At 38.6% G+C, this 21,630-nt stretch overlaps 3 protein-coding genes across 3 annotated transcripts; 2 read left to right on the top strand and 1 right to left on the bottom strand.

The window, feature by feature from the left end:
* Positions 1–6,878: 6,878 nt before the first annotated feature.
* LOC145463333 (kinesin-like protein KIN-13) lies at positions 6,879–16,700 on the top strand. The gene is made up of 14 exons (XM_081447087.1): positions 6,879–7,548; positions 8,146–8,266; positions 8,865–9,126; positions 9,257–9,354; positions 10,112–10,327; positions 11,222–11,309; positions 11,847–11,971; positions 12,258–12,363; positions 12,629–12,700; positions 12,818–12,927; positions 13,243–13,378; positions 13,914–14,692; positions 15,355–15,520; positions 16,236–16,700. The coding sequence occupies exons 1-14, from the start codon at positions 7,263–7,265 to the stop codon at positions 16,335–16,337; spliced, it is 2,667 nt and encodes an 888-aa protein (XP_081303213.1). The 5' UTR covers positions 6,879–7,262; the 3' UTR covers positions 16,338–16,700.
* Positions 16,701–18,074: 1,374 nt separating this feature from the next.
* Positions 18,075–18,864, bottom strand: LOC145463513 (bis(5'-nucleosyl)-tetraphosphatase [asymmetrical]-like). The gene has a single exon (XM_081447267.1). It carries the CDS (start codon positions 18,850–18,852, stop codon positions 18,397–18,399), a length of 456 nt encoding a protein of 151 aa, XP_081303393.1. The 5' UTR covers positions 18,853–18,864; the 3' UTR covers positions 18,075–18,396.
* A 759-nt stretch (positions 18,865–19,623) lies between these two features.
* On the top strand, positions 19,624–20,937 carry LOC145463494 (uncharacterized). Its single transcript, XM_081447246.1, has one exon. The coding sequence runs from the start codon at positions 19,627–19,629 to the stop codon at positions 20,224–20,226; it is 600 nt and encodes a 199-aa protein (XP_081303372.1). The 5' UTR covers positions 19,624–19,626; the 3' UTR covers positions 20,227–20,937.
* Positions 20,938–21,630: the final 693 nt, after the last annotated feature.

The raw sequence follows: 21,630 nt of genomic DNA, 5'->3' as shown, positions 1-21,630 counted from the left end.
AAATGCGGCACACTTGGAAAAATGCACCACTCTTGAGAAATTGCGGCACACTTGGAAAAATGCCCCACAGTTAAATAAATGCGGCACACGTAGAAAAATGCACCACACTTAAAAAAATGCGCCACATTTAGAAAAATGCGGAATATTTGAAAAGATGCACCACACTTAAGAAAATGCGGCACGCTTGAAAAAATGCGCCACACTTAAGAAAATGCGGCACACTTGGAAAAATGCGCCAGACTTAAAAAATGCGCCACATTTAAAAAAAATGCGGCACACTTGGAAAAATGCACCACTCTTAAGAAAATGCGGCACACTTGAAAAAATGCGCCACACAAGAGAAAATGCATCACACTTTGAAAAATGCGCCACACTTAAGAAAATTCGGCACACTTGGAAATATGCGCCACACTTAAGAAAATGCGGCACACTTGGAAAAATGCGCCACACTTAAAAAAATGCGCCACATTTCAAAAAATGCGGCACACTTGGAAAAATGCGCCACTCTTAAAAAAATGCGGCACACTAGCAAAAATGCGCCACAATTAAGAAAATGCGCCACACTTGAAAAAATGCGCCACACTTAAAAAATGCGACACATTTAAAAAAAAAGGCACACTTAGAAAAATTCACCACACTTAACAAAATGCGGCACACTTGAACAAATGCGCCACACTTAAGAAATTGCGGCACACTTGAAAAAATGCGCCACACTTGACAAAATGCAGCACACTCTAAAAAATGCACCACACTTAAGAAAATAAGGCACACCAGGAAAAATGCGCCACACTTAAGAAAATGCGACACACTTGGAAAAATGCGCCACACTTAAAAAAATGCGACACATTAAAAAAAAAAGGCACACTTACAAAAATGCACCACACTTAAGAAAATACACCACACTTGGAAAAATGCGTCACACTTAAGAAAATGCGGCACACTTGGAAAAATGCGCCACACTTAAGAAAATGCGCCACATTTAGAAAAATGCGACCCATTTGAAAACATGCGCCACACTTAGGAAATTGCGGCACACTTGGAAAAATGCGCCACAGTTAAATAAATGCGGCGCACTTGGAAAATGCGCCAAACTTAAGAAAATGCGGCACACTTGAAGAAATGCGCCACGCTTAAGAAAATGCGACACATTTGGAAAAATGCACCACACTTAAGAAAATGCGGCACGCTTGAAAAAATGCGCCACACTTAAGAAAATGCGGCACACGTGGAAAAATGCGCTACACAAGAGAAAATGCGCCTAACTTGGAAAAATGCGCCACACTTAAAAAAATGCGCCACATTTAAAAAAATGCGGTACACTTTGAAAATGCACCACACTTTGAAAAATGAGCCACACTTGAGAAAATTCGGCACACGTGGAAATATGCACCACACTTAAGAAAATGCGGCACACTTGGAGAAATGCGCCACACTTGGAAAAATGCGCCACATTTAGAAAAATGCGGCATATTTGAAAAGATGTGCCACACTTAAGAAATTGCGGCATACTTGGAAAAATGCCCCACAGTTAAATAAATGCGGCGCACTTGGAAAATGCGCCACACTTAAGAAAATGCGGCACACTTGGAGAAATGCGCCACACTTAAGAAAATGCGACACATTTAGAAAAATGCGGCACATTTGAAAAGATGCGCCACATTTAAAAAAATGCGGCACACTTGGAAAAATGCACCACTCTTGAGAAATTGCGGCACACTTGGAAAAATGCCCCACAGTTAAATAAATGCGGCACACGTAGAAAAATGCACCACACTTAAAAAAATGCGCCACATTTAGAAAAATGCGGAATATTTGAAAAGATGCACCACACTTAAGAAAATGCGGCACGCTTGAAAAAATGCGCCACACTTAAGAAAATGCGGCACACTTGGAAAAATGCGCCAGACTTAAAAAATGCGCCACATTTAAAAAAAATGCGGCACACTTGGAAAAATGCACCACTCTTAAGAAAATGCGGCACACTTGAAAAAATGCGCCACACAAGAGAAAATGCATCACACTTTGAAAAATGCGCCACACTTAAGAAAATTCGGCACACTTGGAAATATGCGCCACACTTAAGAAAATGCGGCACACTTGGAAAAATGCGCCACACTTAAAAAAATGCGCCACATTTCAAAAAATGCGGCACACTTGGAAAAATGCGCCACTCTTAAGAAAATGTGGCACACTTGTAAAAATGCGGCACACTTAAGAAAATGCGGCACACTTGAAAAAATGCGCCATACTTGAGAAAATGCGCCACACTTAACAAAATGCGTTCTACTTTTATGAATGCAGCACACTTGGAAAAATGCATTACGCTTGGATAAATGCGGTACACTTAGAAAAGTGCGGTCCACTTGGACAAATACGGCACGCTTGAAAAATGCGGTACACTTGGAAAAATGTGCACACTTGAAAACAAGCGCCACACTTGGAAAAATGCGCCACACTTGGTTGATTAATTTGCTATAAATCAAGTGTTTAAAACACTTGGTGTTCCATTGGCTCTGGTATCTTTATATTGGTTACTGGGTAATTTTTAGCGCTTAAAAAGAATGAAGGCATGACTAGTCAGGAATTTTACGGAAGCTTAAAGTGTATACCCATTATTAAAAAGCATTTTCACATAAAACCTAGTTCAAACGGAAGAAAGGAGGATTGTACGAAAAAAAAAAATTGAGTTCAAAGGAAAAAGAAAACAAGAATAAAAGCGGAGTCCCCCGACTGGCGTCGAGCGTATATAGCTACTCTAAGGATTTCCGTTCTTCTAACCATAGTAACTCGCCGCAATCTGTGCAATAGCTCTGTACAACTTCGTAAGATCAAGAGTTCAAGAGAAGTAATTCGTCATGTCCTTCACAGCGCTGGGGATCATCATTGAAAGGTTCTTATTTTGACGTGTCATTAGATTGCTAACGGGTTTTTTTCAACGCTCTCCGTGATGAAACGTTAACAAACACCTCTACAATATAAATAACAGTATATGTTACTTGTTCTTATAATTACCTTGTCGGGTAGACTCAAAATCCATCTTGACGGAGAAAAGATCTTGATTTTTGTGTTTGCAAATTTTGCGTCATTGCAGTTCCATAACAACTCCAGACAGAAGCGTGGCAACAAACGGAATGCTTGATACTTTTTCATACCCAATGGCGAGGGAAAAGGAAAATTTATACCAGTTGAAACATTGAACGTGCATGTTAAACAACGAACGTAAAGCAGAAATGTGATTTGCAATGTAAATATATAAATTTTTTCCAAACACGCGTGTGGTTCTCAAAGAGATCATTTGATTGGTTCGTGTCTTCACTGTATTTAGTTCGCAACACCTTATTACAATTCAGTCCTGGGAGAGTGCCATTCCTTTGATCTTATATATGGTGGATGGTCAAACTGAAAAGGACGCGCAGAAAGACATTGGTGACGGAGTTGGCAAATTCATTTATCCTTACTGAGTTGTCAAAAATTGTGGACTACAAAACATTTTTATCCTCTGTTTAATACCTAGTTGAGGTCACCATGGTACGTTAGTTTACAGAGCTATAACGAAAACATGCAACTGTACAAACTAAATTTTGTGCTCTTTAATTCTATCAGTGAATTAATCAATCAATCAATCAACTAGTTATTAAATTAAGTAAGTAAGAACTTTATTTAAGGGTCAATGTATTTAGCCCACGGGGGCTAATTGGGGACACTGTATTAGCTCTACCTAAACATTTTCATTAATAGTATTATAAGATTCTCTTACAAAAAAAAAATATTGAAATATTAGCAAACAATGAAAGGAAATAAAAGTTTATGCTGTCCTAAGAAACGCCTTAAGTATAATATTATATTAATTACAGTTTAACATTCTAAAATTCTATATTAATGTAAATTTAGAATTCTAAAAAAATTCGTCCTTTCTCCTTAATGGATGGGCGAAGTCTCTAATTTCGGGCGAAAAAAATTAATGGCCGCAAAGGTTGCAGCAATTGCTGTTGTTAATTAGATAACCCGTGTAATCAGTGTGTCAATCAATCAATCAATCAATCAATCAATCAATCAACCAACCAACCAATCAATCAATCAATCAATCAGTAATGTTCATTACGTTCTGCTGAATGTAACCTTAGCTCAGCTGAATTCACATTTAAACAAACTAGAGTGTATTGTCTTAGCGATACCAGTATTCTTCACCAAAGTTTCATATGTAGTGTACAATGGGTTTCGGTTGTTTTTGCCAGCGGACTTTACTGGTTCTCTTCTTTGCCTCGGTTTTCTTTGGTGGGTTCAGGATAACGTCACAACCTTCTTTTGCCTTATCCTTGACGCAAGCCACGTACGTTGTCACGTGATCGGATAAGTAAGCAAGTGGCGAGAATCCCTGGACGAGAACCTAAAGAACATGAACAGTGAATTTAGCTTGAAAATTAAAACTAATAACATCTCCGCCTCTTCTGCTAAGATTCCCCTCTATTCAAACACCCCAGACCTTGGATTTCGTTTGCCTCACAAGGCTTGATACATAGGTTTGCAGTGAGTGTTTTTGTTGTATAAATGAGCTCCACAGATCTTCATACTACATTGAAATTACGCCCTGCGACCCATCTCCGTACCCCACCACTCTTTCCCTATTTTCCCCGTTTTGGACCCCATTCGTAGCTACAGTGGATGTTGCACATCTATGACATGAACTTAGTTGACCGGCAAACAAGCTTTCTGATCTGTTTATCCCTTTCTCTTCCTTTGAAAAGTCGCTAAAAGAGAGTGCAAGTAAAAGCAAACGCACCTGATAGTGAAAGTCTCGCAGACTGAAATCATCGCCCAGAGCTCCCTTAGAATAACGTCTGGCTTTCTTCATCTCCAACTGACCAATCATGTAAGCCGTCGCTTGTCCGGGGTCGCTCTGGTACCGAGTCACCCGACGAAGTTATAAAAGAACATTGCTCGGATATGTTCAAAAATTGCTTAACAACAGATGTGAAGAGGACAACATATAAACCAACGTAAACTGAATGAATGGATTTTAGTGAGAAATGAAATGATTTCACACATCCTTGCAGGTTAATTTAGGGTCACTGGAATTTGAACTTATTCTTAATCAAGTTCGCTGCTGTGCCAATACGTTCTGACCTATTTTAACGTCTGGCTGATTAGGATAATTCAACATATTCAGCTATGTCGAGAGGTACTGGGACCTGTATTATTGTTCAACTTCTCAGTAATCCACCGATCAGCCTTGCTCATGTCTAGTTGTTTACTGTTGTTTTGTAGAAACTGTTTGGTCTGTAGAGAGTGTTCAGTCTGTGGAAACGAAACCATCTTAGGGATAATTAATTGCGATCTTAAACCATTATTCGCGTAAATATACAGGGATCGCGGAACGTATTTTGAATTGGGGCGAGGGGGGGGGGGGGGGGCGTTTACAAGCGAGCGCCAGAGGCGCTAACTTGTAGGGGGTCTGAAGATATTTGTAAAATTATGATTTTATGTATTTTTGCTTGAAATTGGGGAGATAACCTCCCAGTGCTCCCCCCGGCTCCGCCGTCCCTGATATATAGAGTTTCTCCCGAGCATGAAACCACAAAAAATATAACCTCCTCTCCCTCCCTTCTCGCTTCGAGTCGTTGATTGTACTTTTAGTAAAGAGTTGTGAATTGCTGGGCCATTTTTTTTTTCAACTCTCGCGGGCTACAAATGAATGGAAGGGGTTCAAGTGTAATGCTCACTTGGTAAAAAAGTGGAAATTTGTTGCTGTCAGTATAGACTTAGAGCTATTTTCTCACCTCCTTCTTGGCAAGGTCTGTATCGTCCCACGCGTATTTATTAAAGTACTCCAGGGCCGTGTCTCTTGTGAAACCAAAATAGCGCAAACCAGTGTCCACGATCAATCAAAGAGCTCGCCATACCTACATTAAGAAGAGTGGAGATAACTACAAGGAAAACAGTCATTTCTGGAACAAAATAAGAGATAACTGCGACCACAATTACGTTCTTCAAGGAGCTCAGTCACAGTAATTTCAGTTATTTTGGCCACGTTCGAAATTGCTTTTAAACTGGGGGAAACTTCAAAGTAGTAGTTGACTAAGACAGAAAAACACTAGAGGGATAATAATAAACCATAAAGAAACAACGACGGTTAAGGATGGAGAAGACTGATTGACGCGGATTACAAACGACGAACTTGAAAAATTTAGGCTAAACTTTTCAGGATGCGCAAAACGTGACGTAGGACCCACAAATATTTCATGTATTGTTTCATACTTTTTTATATTCATGTTTTAACTTTTGGTTTCTTGACTTGATAATCGAAGCAGCGCCAAAACATCGTTGGTTATCAGAGTTTTCCATAGAGTTTTAGAGTGTTTAATTTGTTTAAACATCTTTTATTGTTTAATTTCTTGTTAAAATTGTTTTCATCTTATGAAAATTAAACCACGCAGAAAAAGGGCCAGTGAAAACTTCACGGGAAATATCTTGACCACTTGACGAGAACGACGTTTAACGGTATTCACCAGTCGTGCTAAAAAAGTACCATATCTTTTCTTTCTGTGCGGAAAGTTCTGAGTATAGGCGAAGAAATTAATTAAATTCACTACTTTAGCCCTTAAGCACAACAAAAGACACTCGTATGAGTACCCTTTTGAACATTAAATTTGGTTTTCTAAACAAGCTTAGGGCATAACATCCCACTACGGAATACGGATTCCAAGTCTTTGATCGGCAACAACAACAACAAAAATACTATTGCAACTGACAAAAACATCCTTACCTTTTGTAATCAGCTTTACGAGCGACAAGTATCTCCCACCTCAAGGTCCTTGTTTCGTCATGTTTTCATCTAAGAAAATACGGCTCTTAAAAAAAAAACAAAAAACACCTGATCAAAGGCTGTTCTCTCACACTGTGACGTAAACAAGAGGCGAGAAGCGCGCGTGCTTTTGTGCGCGAGAGAAGGTAACCTCATAGAGATCTGGGTTCGAAACTCCCTTTAAGAAGCGCCAACGGTGCTTGGTGGTCAGTAACGTTAAGATGAAAACAACATGGTGGACTGTAAACAGGTGCGCGGGAAAAACTTTGTTTACCTGGAAACGGACGAATATTGACTGCAAAAATGTGATTTTTTTCTAAAGGACAAGTAATTCAGTCTTGGTTTGATAATCAAAAGTACGAAAATGGAAAGATCGGTAAATTTCCGTAGCTATGGTCGAGATCGACCGGGAAGGTCGACGGTGCAGAAGTGTGATTATTAAATAATTTTTTCAGACATTATGACAAGTAATTTGACGTTACACGACTGTCTTCAACAAGTCTCTTTGGAGAAGTACCATGAAAAGTTTTTACAGCGTGGGATTGTGGACGTTGGTGGCTTGCTGTCGCTTACCATGCAAGATTATCCCTCCTTGGGAATTTCATCAATGGCGGACCGGCAGAATCTGTTCTTATTGATTCAAACGATAAAAACAATGCAACCCCAATCCAGCGAGAGACAACTGCGCAGTGGGACGAACAAGGATGGCTTGTTACAGCTTGAGGGTTCAGCAGTGAAGGAAAAAGGTATTAACAGTTAATATATAAACTTAAAGTGATGGTCTAATACTATGTTGCCCGGTATAACTCTCTGTATGTATGCACTTTAATTGGATCCACCCCCCTCCACTCCTATACCCCCTTTGTCCTATTTCCCCTTTCATTTCCCCTCCCTTCCCCTCCCATTTCCCCTTCCTTCCCATTCCCCATCCTCTCCTATCCCCCCCTCCTCTCCCATTTCTTCACCTCCCATCCCTGTTGAGGAAAGTTTCCAGCATTTGCATTGACTACTATTGACTCATTTTGAAAAGGTTGCTCTCTGATGTCGCACAATGTCTTGGACTTTTCTTAGGGGGTTTGGAAGAAAACTATCCATACCCACCCTGTGGAAAGTCATTAGAAATTCTGATGGGGTGAAGGTCTCAGGAATTTCCAGAAGGGTGAGGAGCTCACACCAAAATAACCTCCCTTTTTGTTTCATCAGCATTGTACTGTCATGATATGAAACAAACAAATAACAGTAAAAAATTTCAGGGTAAATGATTGATTTAAAGTATAACATTTTACACTACTCAAGATTGGATAATTCCACAAACGTGTTCAACGAATGTTTTTTAATTTCAGACAAGAAGTCGGGTGCAAAGAGACCACTAGAAGCCACAGAAAACAGTCCAGTTGCTGTCAAGATAAAATCAAAAACACAAGAAAAGACCTCTGGAACTACAAAGTTGTCTTCTATCTCAAGGTATATATTTAACAGCTCTGAGGTCAATGTCAAAACTCCTTACAACATTATCTCTTGTCACTTGGCAAAAGCACTGTCATGTATCCTCATAGAAGAGTGGCATATTCTTTAGGAAAGTAAATTACTGTATGGTGCAGTATGGACTTGGGCTCAGAAGCCCTAATCTTGACTTGCTGCTTGCAAAGACTATACACTGTAGGCAGAATTGTGGGCGGGGGGTAGGGGTGTGGGGTAGAAGGAGGTAATGTCCAGTGCTTTTCTTCTCAACTAATCTACTTCCTGTCCAATCTCCAGCCCTATTCTGTACAGACAACCTGTGAAGAATTTTCTGTCCCTGATGCCCCTTATTAAGGGTGGCAAATATTGTACTTACATGTAGACAATAAGTAATAAGTAAGTCTTGCAAACTTTTGATCCCATCTTGAAATGTTTGAATCCTTTGAGATGACGCACAAAGTCTCATTTTTTGTGTGTTTCGTAAGTTTCTGTCTAGAGGTCAGCACTCTTGGATTCTCAAACAGTAATCTCGACATCTCAGCAAGTCTGACATTTTACTATTTGTCTACTTTCTCATCATTTGATCCTGTTTTTTTTTTAGATCAGAAGAATCTATAAACACAGCAGGATTTTACAACTATGGAGTTCCTAGCAACAAGCCCAAACAGTCAACACCAATCAAAAGACACCATTCGACATCAGAGCTTGGTCCATCGCGTATTCAAGTGTGTGTCCGCAAACGACCACTGAGCCAGGCTGAATTGAATGCCGATGAGGAAGATGTGGTCACAGTTACATCAAGTACTACAATTGAACTTACAGTTCCAAAAGTTGCTGTGGACTTGACAAAATACACTCAAAAGGTTTAATTATTTTTACACTCCAGTGACATCTTTATTTGTCATGTTGGTCATGATAACAGTTGAACATTTTGAACGTTTTTAGTTATTTAATATACAATGTAGTAACCATTGTTATTGCTGTTTGTTTAAGTATCAGTTTGTGTTTGATGAAGCTTTTGATGAAGGTTGTCATAACAGGGATGTTTATGAGAGAACTGCTCGACCACTCATCAAGACAGTATTCAACAGGTGAATATTCAGTTTTAAATTCTATTAATTCAAGAATTGATACTTAAGAGAGTAATCAATTTAGCACTTAATGACGCGTATCCAAGGGAAACATTGAGGGTCTTGGGGAAACATAACTCACTGTTTCCTGTGGAGCCAGTCATTAAGTGTTTTGTAAGTTACACATGTAACTCTCAAATCAAAAATGGATCAAACTACAAAAAAATTATTTGCTTGAGGCCTGGTGGCACAAACTTGCCACATTTTCAAGAGGTACAACCTGATCACGTGCGAATTGAAAGTTCAAGTTGTTGTTTCCCTAGGGAGTTAGTGTTTATTTAGAGTTTTGACCCATGACGTGAGACATGTTCTCCTCCAATAGGGAAATGTGTTTGAGTTGGGAGGTATAACTGCAATATCTTTTTAATTTTCTCAGCTCGAATAAAACAAAGACTTCTTTTGTACTATGACAGTATAGGAAAAGGTAGACAACACTTCTCTTGAAAAATCACTCCCAACTGAAGATGTTATTGAGTAAATAAAAATGGAGAGCTTTGACATTTTGGCCATCAAAGTTCAGCCTAGTCTGGTTGCAGACCCTCTGTTTTCTCTTAAGGTCATTAAGAGGACAAGAAAAAATAAAAACTGCCTAGGAATGAAGAAGTACGAATGCAAGGGAGTAGGGTGTGGGTAAAGAGACAAAAAAAGTGGCGGTGAACTAGGAGTACATGTAAATTCAGGTGGATGTTTTAATTTTAAAATAATTATTTTTTCTCAGGGGTAAGGCAACATGTTTTGCTTATGGTTGCACTGGAAGTGGTAAGACTTTCACAATGCTTGGTAATGAGGAGGTACAAGGAATCTACATACTCGCTGCCAATGAAATATTTACCATCTTACATAATGGAACACACGGTGAAGGGCTTGGTCTGTGGATCAGTTTTTACGAGATTTACTGTGGACAGCTGTTTGACCTTTTAAATGGGAGAGCAAGGTGCAATATCTGATTTTAACCAATATGCAACCTTTGTACCTAGAGTCTTTGTTCCCCTTGATGGGCAGTTCGGAAATGAGTGACCCTGGACAGTTCTTAGTGGAAGTTAAGAAATATCGGACTTCCACTTGAATTGCACCTCTAGCTAGCTGACAAACATGTGGCTCAATCTGCTCATTTCCACTGAAAAAACAATGATCAAAATCGAGCTAGTAACTCTTGAGAGTCATTTTTTTGTCAGGCCTGCATAGTAAGGAATGAAGACTCGAGGAATGATTAACTTAGAATAAATTCAAATTTAAATCTTTGCCAGTTTTGATTTAATATTTGATTGAATTTAAAATAAGCTGGTATTTATTTATAAAATAATAAGACTACAATCTCAAGTCCACACCACCAGTAGTAAGCTAATGGCTTTTGTCCTTTTCTTGCCTGTTGGGCACATGAAGGTTTTTGGGAAAATGTCAAGGGAAATTCAAATTAGAAAGTACTGTTAGACGAGGGTTCCATTAAGGACCAGGCACCAGGCAAATTAAGCGGTTGTGAAGTTGAGTTTGCCCGCCTGGTTTGATTATCTTGAGGAAAGTGTTTCTTGCAAAGATGTTCAGTTCAAAAAGTTTTGCCCACCTGTGAAAACCGGTTGCCCTCCTGCTAAAAACATTAATAAAAAAACAATGTTGTTAGAGATGAAATTCTCAGTATTAGATGTTCAAATATTTAAAATAAGTCAATCATGCTAGTAAGAAAATTTGGGGGTAGGGGGCTGGTTAGAATAAATTTTTGACTAGTACATCATAGTTTAATAGCTTGCCCAAACAGCAAGTCCTAAAATTTGTTCACATCTACACCCTGTCTTTTCTTTAAATTTTTAAGAGCTTTGTCCTTTTGATATAGGTTATTTGCCAGGGAGGATGGTAACCACCAAGTCTGTATTGCTGGGTTAACTGAACAGCGTGTACACAATGTAGAAGAACTGATGGAGGTATATGTACCTGCATGTAGAGTAGATTTTCACCACTTGAAAGATGCTAAGTGAAATATGCCAATCTGGTTGCTTTCAGTTGTTTTCTTTAATCCAAGAGTTAGCTTTATTTCTCAAAATCAAAATTTGTATTTGTGAGTTGGAACTGTCACTTTTAATGTTGACTGCATCAAAGATGCCAGCTTGAAACTATTGAAGTCTTAGAGATTGCCTCTTCTCAGCCTCTAAAAATGTAGTCAAAAATGAGTTCTGCTGGTAATTTCAACCAAATTAAATTAATGTAAATGTGTCAAATATCCAGCAAAATGCCCCCAAGTCAGCCAAAATAAGTGTGACATATGTGTTGTATTTTCAACATTATTCTTCCTATCTGGGAGATTTCCTGACCCATACAGGAGACTGTGAGATTTGGTCTGGCCGGGATAATTCAGAAGGGTTGGCATAGATAATGCAGAAGTGCTGAGTAAAAGTTCTTTATCATGACTTCTGTTTCAACTTGTTCCAGATGTATGACATATTTCACTTATTTGTATACAGGTTATAGAATACGGCGGAGGTGTAAGGAGCACTGGTGCTACAGGAGTTAATGCTGACTCATCACGATCACATGCAATTCTACAACTGGAAGTGAAGATGGTAAATACTGGAGATCATTTCGGGAGGTAATATTGACTGTTTGGCAATATTTTCAATGTCACAACTCATTACTTACTTGTAAATGATGTGGTTGTTAGCTGATTTCTACAGTAACTGTAATTATATTATCGTTCAGTGCGTCAGCTCGTGAGAACATATACAGCAGGAACCTTCAAGTCAATTCTCAATTTTATGGACTTATAACTTAAAATGAAATGCTCCTTCAAGATAAGTGTCCTTAGTAACTGTTTATATGCTTCAATGTATGATTAGTTAACTTCTTAATTTACATGTACTTCCATTTATGGACAGATTTTCTTTCATTGACTTGGCTGGATGTGAGCGTGCAGCAGATGTCACTGACACAGACAAGCAGACCCGTGTGGAAGGAGCTGAAATCAATCAGAGTCTGTTAGCAGTATGTAGCACTCAGCTCAATGACTAATTTCTTGCTGTATTTAATAAACAAGAACTTGGCTTTTTATGATCTGAAGGATTTTCAACACAGAGACCAAAATGGCAATTTTATACTCATGGAACATTTGATAGCAAAGATATAAGTGTAGTTTTGAAAATCACATTCTGTGTTTATAAAGTGCTTGGCCCTCCAAAGGTGGTTCTATTAGATTCTTAAATCTATAGCCTTGTTAATATTTAATATCATGGAACTTTTTCATCTTTAGTTAAAGGAATGTATTCGAGCTCTTGACTTGGATTCAAGACACACCCCATTTCGACAGAGCAAACTTACACAGGTATGCAAATACAAAAGTTAAGGCAATTCCGGTCCATGGTTTTTGAATTCAACAGAACTTAAATTGTAATAAACATGGTTTGTTTTCTACATCTTAAATCTACATTGTATTTTTCAGGTTCTGAAAGATTCATTTGTTGGAAACTGTCAAACATGTATGATTGCCAATATTTCACCCAACAAATCCTGCAGCGAAAACACCCTCAACACTCTACGATATGCTGATAGGTGAGCCAGCTGCTTCAAAAGTACCCATTTCAAAATACTGTCTCTTGACCTTTGATTTTGTTCTTGAACCAATAAAAAATGGATGTAAAAGTGTTTTTATAAGTACCAGGCAAAAATTATTTTAAGAAAACAGAAAAAATGTTTAGGTTCAGAGTTAGGCCAACGTGGGACAATATTATAGCTTGCAGCATTTGTAGTTACAAGTGATACAACTTACATTAAACTGACACAAATTATACACTACCAGGTATTCATGGGCGAAAATAAATAAAGTTTCATGTGAAAAGTCAGCCAACCAGATCTTTACAATTTTAGGGTGAAAGAGTTAAAAAAGGACGCTCCTGTAACACCCACCCCTCGACCACTGACTGTCCCTACAACCATTACTGAGACAGACAGGTTACAATCTGTTAATAACAAGACTAGTGGATTACCCAGATTGGAAATACAGGTAATTCATGATCAACCACTGTCAGTAATGTTATTGTATCTGGTTTATCATCATTATAATTATTAACTGTTCAATACTGTTATTTAAGCTATATTTTAATACCCCTTGGTACAGCTGTATATTTAAATCTCAGTTCTTAAACCATATATATACATGTCTAATTATTTTGATATTGCCTTCATGAATAATACAATTATTATTACCACTTGCACAAGGCGATAAGACTGATGTTAGAATTACACAATTGCTGCTGCCATTTATTCTCTTACCGTTGCATGTACTTCTGTCAATAAGAAAATTAAACATGTCCTTGGTTGTTGAATGTTCCTTTATAAAAAATCCCTGCTCTATCAAATGGCAGTTAATACTTAGAAAATTTATAACCACCACCCCTCCCCCCCCCTGCACAAAAATGATACATCTGCATGCAGACTAAGTCAAGATCACTAAACATTTTCCCTGCCCCTTTTGTGACAATTAAGTGTATAGAAGTTAATATTCTAAACTGTGTGTAATTTATATATTTGTTTTTCAGCCTGTAAAAGTTGGTACTACCTTGGGTCAACTGAGAAGCTCACCAAGAAAGCTGAAAGTTGTAGACGGTGAACCTAATGAAACCTCAAGATCTAAGACATCATTTACAACTACATCATCTTCCCCTTTAAGTAAAGATTCTATAGCAAAAAGCCACATAGGGAAAGCCTCTGGATTTGTAAATGCTTCTAGTAATACTAGTAGCACTATGAATGCCAAGAAAAGACTAGCAGTACCCCCTCAGGTGCGAAGGCCGCACACTTCACCAGAAGTGGTCTCAGTAAAAAATTGTGGAGCAGCAAATGGAACACCAGGCAGGTTGAGGAAACCAAATTCAAAACATAAGGCTGGGAATGCCTCACAGATGAATTCAAACTTTTTAACTGAAAGTGTGCCTGAAGAAAAACCCAAAATTGTTGTTCAGGAAGATAACGATCACCAAAGTACAGCTGAGGTGTTGGTTGTAACAAGATCTAGAGCAGGCACTGATGATATACTATCAGAAGAAGCTTGGACAGTTTCTGCTCTTAGACAGGGTGATGGACAGCTTGGAAATATCGGCAGATCATCATCTTCTGACAAGAAATCAAAGGAACCTTCCCCGCCATCAAGAAACAATCGCTATGGTGATGGAATCAAAACAAGACTAGCAAAGCTGTTTAATAAAGGAAATTCATTCATGGAAGAACCTAAAGTTATTGAACCTCAGAGAAATCAGGGTGTGAATCATGTTCCTCATTATTTGTCGCTGACAACGAGTGGAAATTACAGGCCAGCTAGGTATTTGCAAATATTGAGGAATCTATTCAGTGCTTATTATAGTATGGTCCTGCTTATAGCCAGTCGTTTGTCATTTATCAGAGTTTGTTAGAATGGGGTTGGGATAATGTCACTCAGTAATGTATTGACTTACCAAGAAGGCTGGGTAGTGATATAACGTTGGTGTGGACTGTGTGCAATACGTTCTGTGCAGAATGAACCAGGTACATGTACCTCAGATTTCTTACAGTTTAAAAAAATTTAGACAACATTAATGTGTTCTTGATCAATTATGAATAAATTAATTAATCAAACAATTAATTAGTTGAATTATTGAATAATTAATTAAGCTCAGAAACTAACCTAGCCTGTGAACAGGCTCTCTAGACAAGGAGGTGGCGAAGAGAAAGCGGAAAGAAAGAGAATCCCCACCTCCTTCCCCCCTCGGCCATTTCACTCTCAGCCAGTTCCTTCTTGGCCCTTCTAGCCAAGGTCAGACCCTTCCAGCCACGGTCAGACCCTTCCAGCCGGAGCCTGTTCACAGGCTAAAACCAACCAAGTATGATTAGACAACATCAGTTCCTCAATTAACCAATGCTAGGATGTAAAAATAAAATGACTATCACAAAGTTTTGACCATAACATTACTGCTGATTGAACATTTTTAATCTGCCTGCTTTCAGAGATCGTGTTCATCTACCAACTGCTGAGTCAGTGGAAAGTGATGGATCATATTTAAGTCTTGATCAAGAACAGTTTGTGGCTTCTCATCACACACAACTTGCCATGGTAACAGGATTATGTCATGAAGAGATGGTGCTTTTAAAACAAATCAACAATGGACAGAAGGTAAGATGGTAGTGCATATTGGTTAGGGCACAGCTCTTGTAATCTGGGAGGTGCTGTGGCCTAATTGTGGTTAATGTACTGGACTCCAGATTGAGCAGTTTTGGGTTTGAGCCCTGGCTGGAATCATTGTGTTGTGTTCTTGGGCAAGACACTTAACTCTCACAGTGCCTCTCTTTACCCAGCTGTATAAATGGGAAGCAGTGAATTTAATGTTGAGGGGTAACCCTGCAATGGAGTAGCATCTCATCCCGGGGGGGAGTAGAAATACTCCTAGTTGATTCACGCTGCAGAAACACTGGGATAAGCTCTGCCAGTATGGACCACTTGGTCAAATGCAGACTTCACTTTGTAATCTGGAGGTCTCAAGTTCAAGCTACGATGCTATGCTTCATGGTTCTAATTGATTGTTTCTTGTGTGAGCTGTTACACTGGACTGTGGAACAAGTATTGTAGGCTTGAGCTCTGATCAGGGTCTTTGTATTGTATTCCTGGGAGAGACACTATTCTCATGGTACCTCTCTCCACCCAGGTGTATAAATGGGTACTAGCCACTTTGATGTTGGGGATTGCATTGACAGAGGGATCAATTGAGAGACTAACATTCCATCCAGGGAGAAATATATTTTAACTTGTGCCTCTTGTATGCAAAAATGGGGTCTACGTATTTTCACACATTCAAGAATCTAAAGTTAAGGTTATTATTTTACACCTGCAGCATTTTAAAGACTATATGACACAGCTTGATGATATTTTGACCAGGAAGGTGGCTTGTATAGAATCTCTACGAGAAAAGCTATCAAAATATACTGCTCAGTGACTGTTATCAAGGACACCAGTGTTAAAGACGAATGAAAAGTGGACAGGTCTTAATTAGCAGACTACAGTGGAATCCCAATTTTTTGAACCTCCAAGGGAAACAAAAATTGGTTTGAAAAATCGGAGAGTTTGAACAATCGGGGGTAAAATTACAGTGTTCGACTGAAGAGAGGGAATGACTTTTAGTTCAAGTTATTGGAAGGTTTGAAAAAATGAGGGTTCAAGAAATCAAGATTCCCAATGTGTGGTATTTTTGTCTTGTTTTAAAATTCAATTTAAAATAGAATTTTATGTGAAAAACAGTATTTAATATTGAACTGAAATGCGTGACATGTACTTATTTGAAAATAAAATCCGTGTTATCGCTTATATCTTTAATGGTTTCTCTGTCAGTGCGTTCCCTGTCTGCCAATGTATCATATCAAGTTTTGTACTGGCTACTTATCAACTTCCTGCATTTGCCTGAATTAAAGCAAAACATCCATTAAAACCTTTATGGAGATGTTGATGCATGAGAACCATAACTTATTAAATCCCACAGAGCATCCAACCTCCTTCCTCCCAATTCTCTGAGCAGGGCAGGATCAGCTTCTGAACACCTTGTGCCAATGATGTGAAAAATGAGTGTCATTATTACAAGGCAATAAAGATGCCAAACGTTATTGTTATTGATTATTAATCAAAGTATATTGATTCTAGTAATCAAGGTGTTTTTTTTTGTTGACTTGTTAACATTCCAGACCACATTTTTCTCATCAGACAAGTTAGTGTGCACTATTGCTGTATATCTTTTGAGTCTTAAGGTATTTGGTTTGACTGTAGAGTGAGTCAAAACACAAAGTTTTAATGACAAGTGCAAATCAACAGCCATACCACACACTAACTTCATAATGAAATCTACTAGCCAATGTTTCTCTTTCACTGGAACTAGATGTGAACTGCATTTTGCACTTCAATGTGATCAGAGGAAGAGATCTATTGTTTTTGTCGTTTCAGAGTACAAAATAATATCTTCAGTTGGAACATTTGTCTCCAATTTGTGCATTTTTAATTTGTGCTCATTTGCACAATTCTAGTAATGTTCTGCTCCTGACAAACCAGTTGATAAGCTGATAGTTAGGAACCATTCAGAGTGCCTGTTTTTTTCGTGCTTTAATGTGCATCATTGAGTTTATAATGCACACATGAAGTTTGGAGGGCACTCAAGAACCATAGACACCTGTGAGTAGGCTCTTCACAGGGAAAGGGCCTGCTTGCAGTACAGTACAAGAGTTGCTCAAGATGCAGCCGAGAGCCACACTTCTAGAGTACCCTTCAAACTTCTTGTGTGTATCATAACTGGACGATGTACAGCTGAAGGCATGAATCAATATTGTTTTATAACATAACCAATGGAAATGAAAAAGCAAAGTTAACTTTAATCATGCCAGGAATGTGCATCATTAGATTATGATGCAAACTCACTCGCTGGTGTTATGTAAAGAGGAAGCCATAGTAAGGCTTCTTCTTGATGTCGAAGAGAGGTCACGTCACAGTAGAACACCACCTCACAAACCTATTGTTTTCCTTATTCCTTCATCCTTTTGTTTTCTACTGGTTAACATCAACTGAGTCTTCTACACCTTGAGTAAACTTTATAGAGCCCATAGTAAGGAGACTTCCATAACAGTAAAGCTTATGAATCTTCATGGTTGAGATGAAAAATCTTGGACACCGCAAAGAGGTGGCCAGTAGTAAATGCTCAAAATTTAATGTGAATGATGCATGAAAAGCGACTGAAACACCAATTAATGGATCTCAATTCTTTGCGGTGTGTTAAAATTTATGCAACCGCCTTTAAAGTCTGAAAAAACAGCACTCGACTCTCAGTCTGAAAATGCAATTACATTGTTGACACTGCAAAGCTTAAGATCATTTCGTGTTCATTTGATACCGTTTAAAAGTAAAAAAACAAAAAAACAGAACAAAATAACGTTAATAAACTAACTAGTTACATAAAAAATGTTCAGGATAATCAATGCAATCTTATATATTATGGCACGTGCTCTGAGCAGTATCTCTCAGTATGTATCGACATAAAAGTCTCTCACGTTCTTTATTTCATGGTCCACTTCTCGCAAAGCTACTCCTGTAGTATCATGCAACAGTTCACAAGCGCTTTCAACAGTCAACCACTTGAAATCCCGGTGTTCCCTGGAAAGCCTTATTGGAACGTCATAATCCTTCAGTTCTGCAAGCCAGTAAATAACAGTCTTTGGTTTTCCTCGCACTTCATAATTCAAAGTTCTCCGTATATTTTCCATAACGTCCAAACTGTCTCGTTCCAGTCCTGATTCTTCCTCGGTTTCTCGCAGGGCTGTCTCCATGTCTGACTCTCCTGGGTCGACATGACCCTTTGGCGGTGTCCAGTGATGCTTTCCGTAAGATGTTTGTAGCAGAAGATATTCAAAAGGCCCTCTAAAACATTTTCTACGGAAGATGATTAACCCAGCCGCACGAAGCTGCGAGGCCGCCATATTGGATTTGCTGAAGAAGCCGCTGACCTACATGTCCTTGATGCCTGGTTTCGTTGCCTTGGCGACAGGAAAGAAAGAAGCTAACTCCAGTCAAAAAGTGGCGTTTTTTCTCTGTTTTCTTTCTTTCTTCTAATTCTTTTTTTTTCTATTCTCAACTGACCTGTGCGCATTTGAAAAGTTTCCACATACACTACGTCATTACGGAAAAACACTTTATAAATGAAAATGTATTCAAAAAAAACTAATTAGTTGTCATTAGCAAAGTATGTCGTCACAAAAGATTGTTTTTAAATTAAACAAATTCATCACGATTTACCGCTTTCATTTATTTACAAAATCTTTGACAAAATCTAAGTACAGGTCGGCAACCTTTAAACAAGGATTCTCTTGCAAAGTGCTTGTATACTTTCCTCCCGTAACAGAAAAAAAACCAAACACAGAGGGTTACCATTTTTGATTCACAGTGTGACCTTACAGCCAGTTTTCAGGTATTGCCAGTTCGTGCCATCATCTCTAAGGTGCTTTAACAAACTTTAAGTGAACAACGCTTACTTTATATGCTATGGATACAAGCTGAGAGCCAAGTGCAGTAAGACGACAGAGAGTTGAATCTTTTCAATCGAAAACATGCTTCAAAGGAATCAAGATATATGGAATATACGACAGCTTTGGAATGAAGAATAATTGCGTTTGGAAAGGCCGAGAATCCATTCGGAACTAATTTTTTGTAGCACAGACCGGAGGCGGAAAAGATTTCTTGCGTAATTCTTACAAATGATCGTCGAAATGGGGTTGACTACTTCAAAGGTTACACATGACAACTCTGAAGAAAACTCTGTATCGAGAGACAGCGACCTATTGCCGACTATTCTTCCTCTGGGCAAAACAGTACGAGTGCACTTAGTGCCTAAGTTTTACACTTCAGAAGAAAGAGGTTTCACGAGAAGTTATTATTTATCAATAACGCTTCAAAGAGTTAGGGATTTATACGACGCCACTGTTGGTATTACAGCAAGGGTAGAGTTCCACGAGCGACGACGAAGTCTTTTTGGAAACTCGTCTTTTATTCGTCGCGAACGACTTTCGCGGTCTCATACGGTGACGGTAAATTCAATCGACGGCCCGGACATTGAAGTAAAGCAGGTCACACTGAAAGAAAATGACTCTCTCAGGATCATTGGAGTATTCACGAGGAACTTAATAAGCATTCCAGACTTAACAAGTTGTGATTCTTTTGATCTTATTCTGTGCCCTAGTTTTAGAATAAGAAGCGAGCGTTCAGAGTGGCTCTTGTTAGGAACAATGTACACTAAACACGCGAACTGTAAACATATGCGACATTGGAGGGCTGCTGTCAGAGGTGACTACACATGATTCAGCATTTCTGACACCGATTTTTCACATTTTCTAATAAAACCTATATTAGACATCTAAATGTCAAAGTTGTGTTTTTTTTATTTTCGTTGAAGACCTTGCCTGCTTTTAACAATTTGGTTGCAAACGATTGCTAAAAATTCGTCTGTTTTTGCGAACCTTTTCGGTGCTCAAAAATGTCCCCCCCCCCCCCCCCCTAATCAAAGATGGGTATAAGTATAGAAATATCGATTTTCAATAACAGAACAATCATATTTCAATACGCTTTTTTAAAATGCTGCATTCCTCGTCAAAACTTCGCTCTTGGCAAATATGTATCGATATGTAAATATCCTTTCCAGTCAAGCGTGTCTTGTTTTAAACTTCGAGGTGAATTGTAAACTAGCGAGGGTTTTGCTGTTGCTTTCCGTGGCAGAAAGTTGTTACAGCTGTTGTCGTTTTATATCACCTCCCGAACTGGACACCACTCTATGAATTCCAGGTGTAACTACAATCGAAAGTTTTCTAAAAGTATGTTTTGCTAATTACATCTACGTTTACATACACGGACGGGTGATTGCATGAACTAGTTCTTATGAAATCTCAAGACGTCTTGTCGACTTTCGATTTCTGAAAATCTCATGAAAAAGTCGTTTCAGAAAAGCTCTTTCCTTGGAAGAATAATCTAGCTGTAATTATTCTATATAATTATCCACCACTTCTATTGTTTTATTATCATAGAGATGGGCAGTTCGTTTGTCCTGCATAATGCATTTGACCTCATGGCAAACACAAAGGACCAATGTTTGCTCATTGAAATCGTGACCCTAACTACAAAGTAAAAGAAACAAAGCGACTTGTCTATGATCTAGTATATAAAAGCTTATATCAAAATGAGCCGTTGATATGTCGCCTGAAATACTAAGGCATTTGCTGTCGAATACAAAAGCAATTATTTTTACTGTTGAATTGTGTTCTATTGTTTAAGCCAAGAAACGCGGGCAAATTATTTTTCCTTTTATGAAAAAGTCAGCTTTGCGGTTAGAAGCGGTTATTGTGACGATATTTTATGTCTTACAGGAAGTGTATCGGGCCGTGCATGTAAGCCCTTCTGCAGTCCTGTAGCTGTGCCGGCAAGATGGCGCAATCTTGACCGCTCAGGATTACCCACTGTGTCCCGCGAGAAAATGATGTTCTCTATCCCATATAACAGATCCTTTATTGACCTATCTTGCTCGGTCAAGATGGCTGTATATTGGCCCTCGTGAAAAACGCAAAAAATAACTTGGTCAGTACACAGCCATATTGACCCCCAACTTGGTGAATATTAATCGTCCTGTGTAGTTTAGGGAACGCTACCAAGACAGCGATTTTGCAACTGCTTCTAAGCGATTAAACGCTGTCTCAATAAACCGTGTTTATGTA

The sequence above is a fragment of the Orbicella franksi genome, chromosome 1 (assembly GCF_964199315.1).
Source record: "Orbicella franksi chromosome 1, jaOrbFran1.1, whole genome shotgun sequence".
NCBI lineage: Eukaryota > Metazoa > Cnidaria > Anthozoa > Scleractinia > Merulinidae > Orbicella > Orbicella franksi.
This window is presented reverse-complemented; position numbering and strand designations above follow the sequence as displayed.

What these genes read in the sequence shown, in the direction of transcription:
- LOC145463333 (XM_081447087.1), top strand. Translation starts at nt 7,263, where the DNA reads ATGACAAGTAATTTGACGTTACACGACTGTCTTCAACAAGTCTCTTTG. An exon ending in GACAGAGCAAACTTACACAG is followed by an intron (nt 12,701 to 12,817) that starts GTATGCAAATAC and finishes TGTATTTTTCAG; the next exon opens with GTTCTGAAAGATTCATTTGT. An exon ending in AAATCAACAATGGACAGAAG is followed by an intron (nt 15,521 to 16,235) that starts GTAAGATGGTAG and finishes TTACACCTGCAG; the next exon opens with CATTTTAAAGACTATATGAC.
- LOC145463513 (XM_081447267.1), bottom strand. Translation starts at nt 18,852, where the DNA reads ATGGCGGCCTCGCAGCTTCGTGCGGCTGGGTTAATCATCTTCCGTAGA.
- LOC145463494 (XM_081447246.1), top strand. Translation starts at nt 19,627, where the DNA reads ATGATCGTCGAAATGGGGTTGACTACTTCAAAGGTTACACATGACAAC.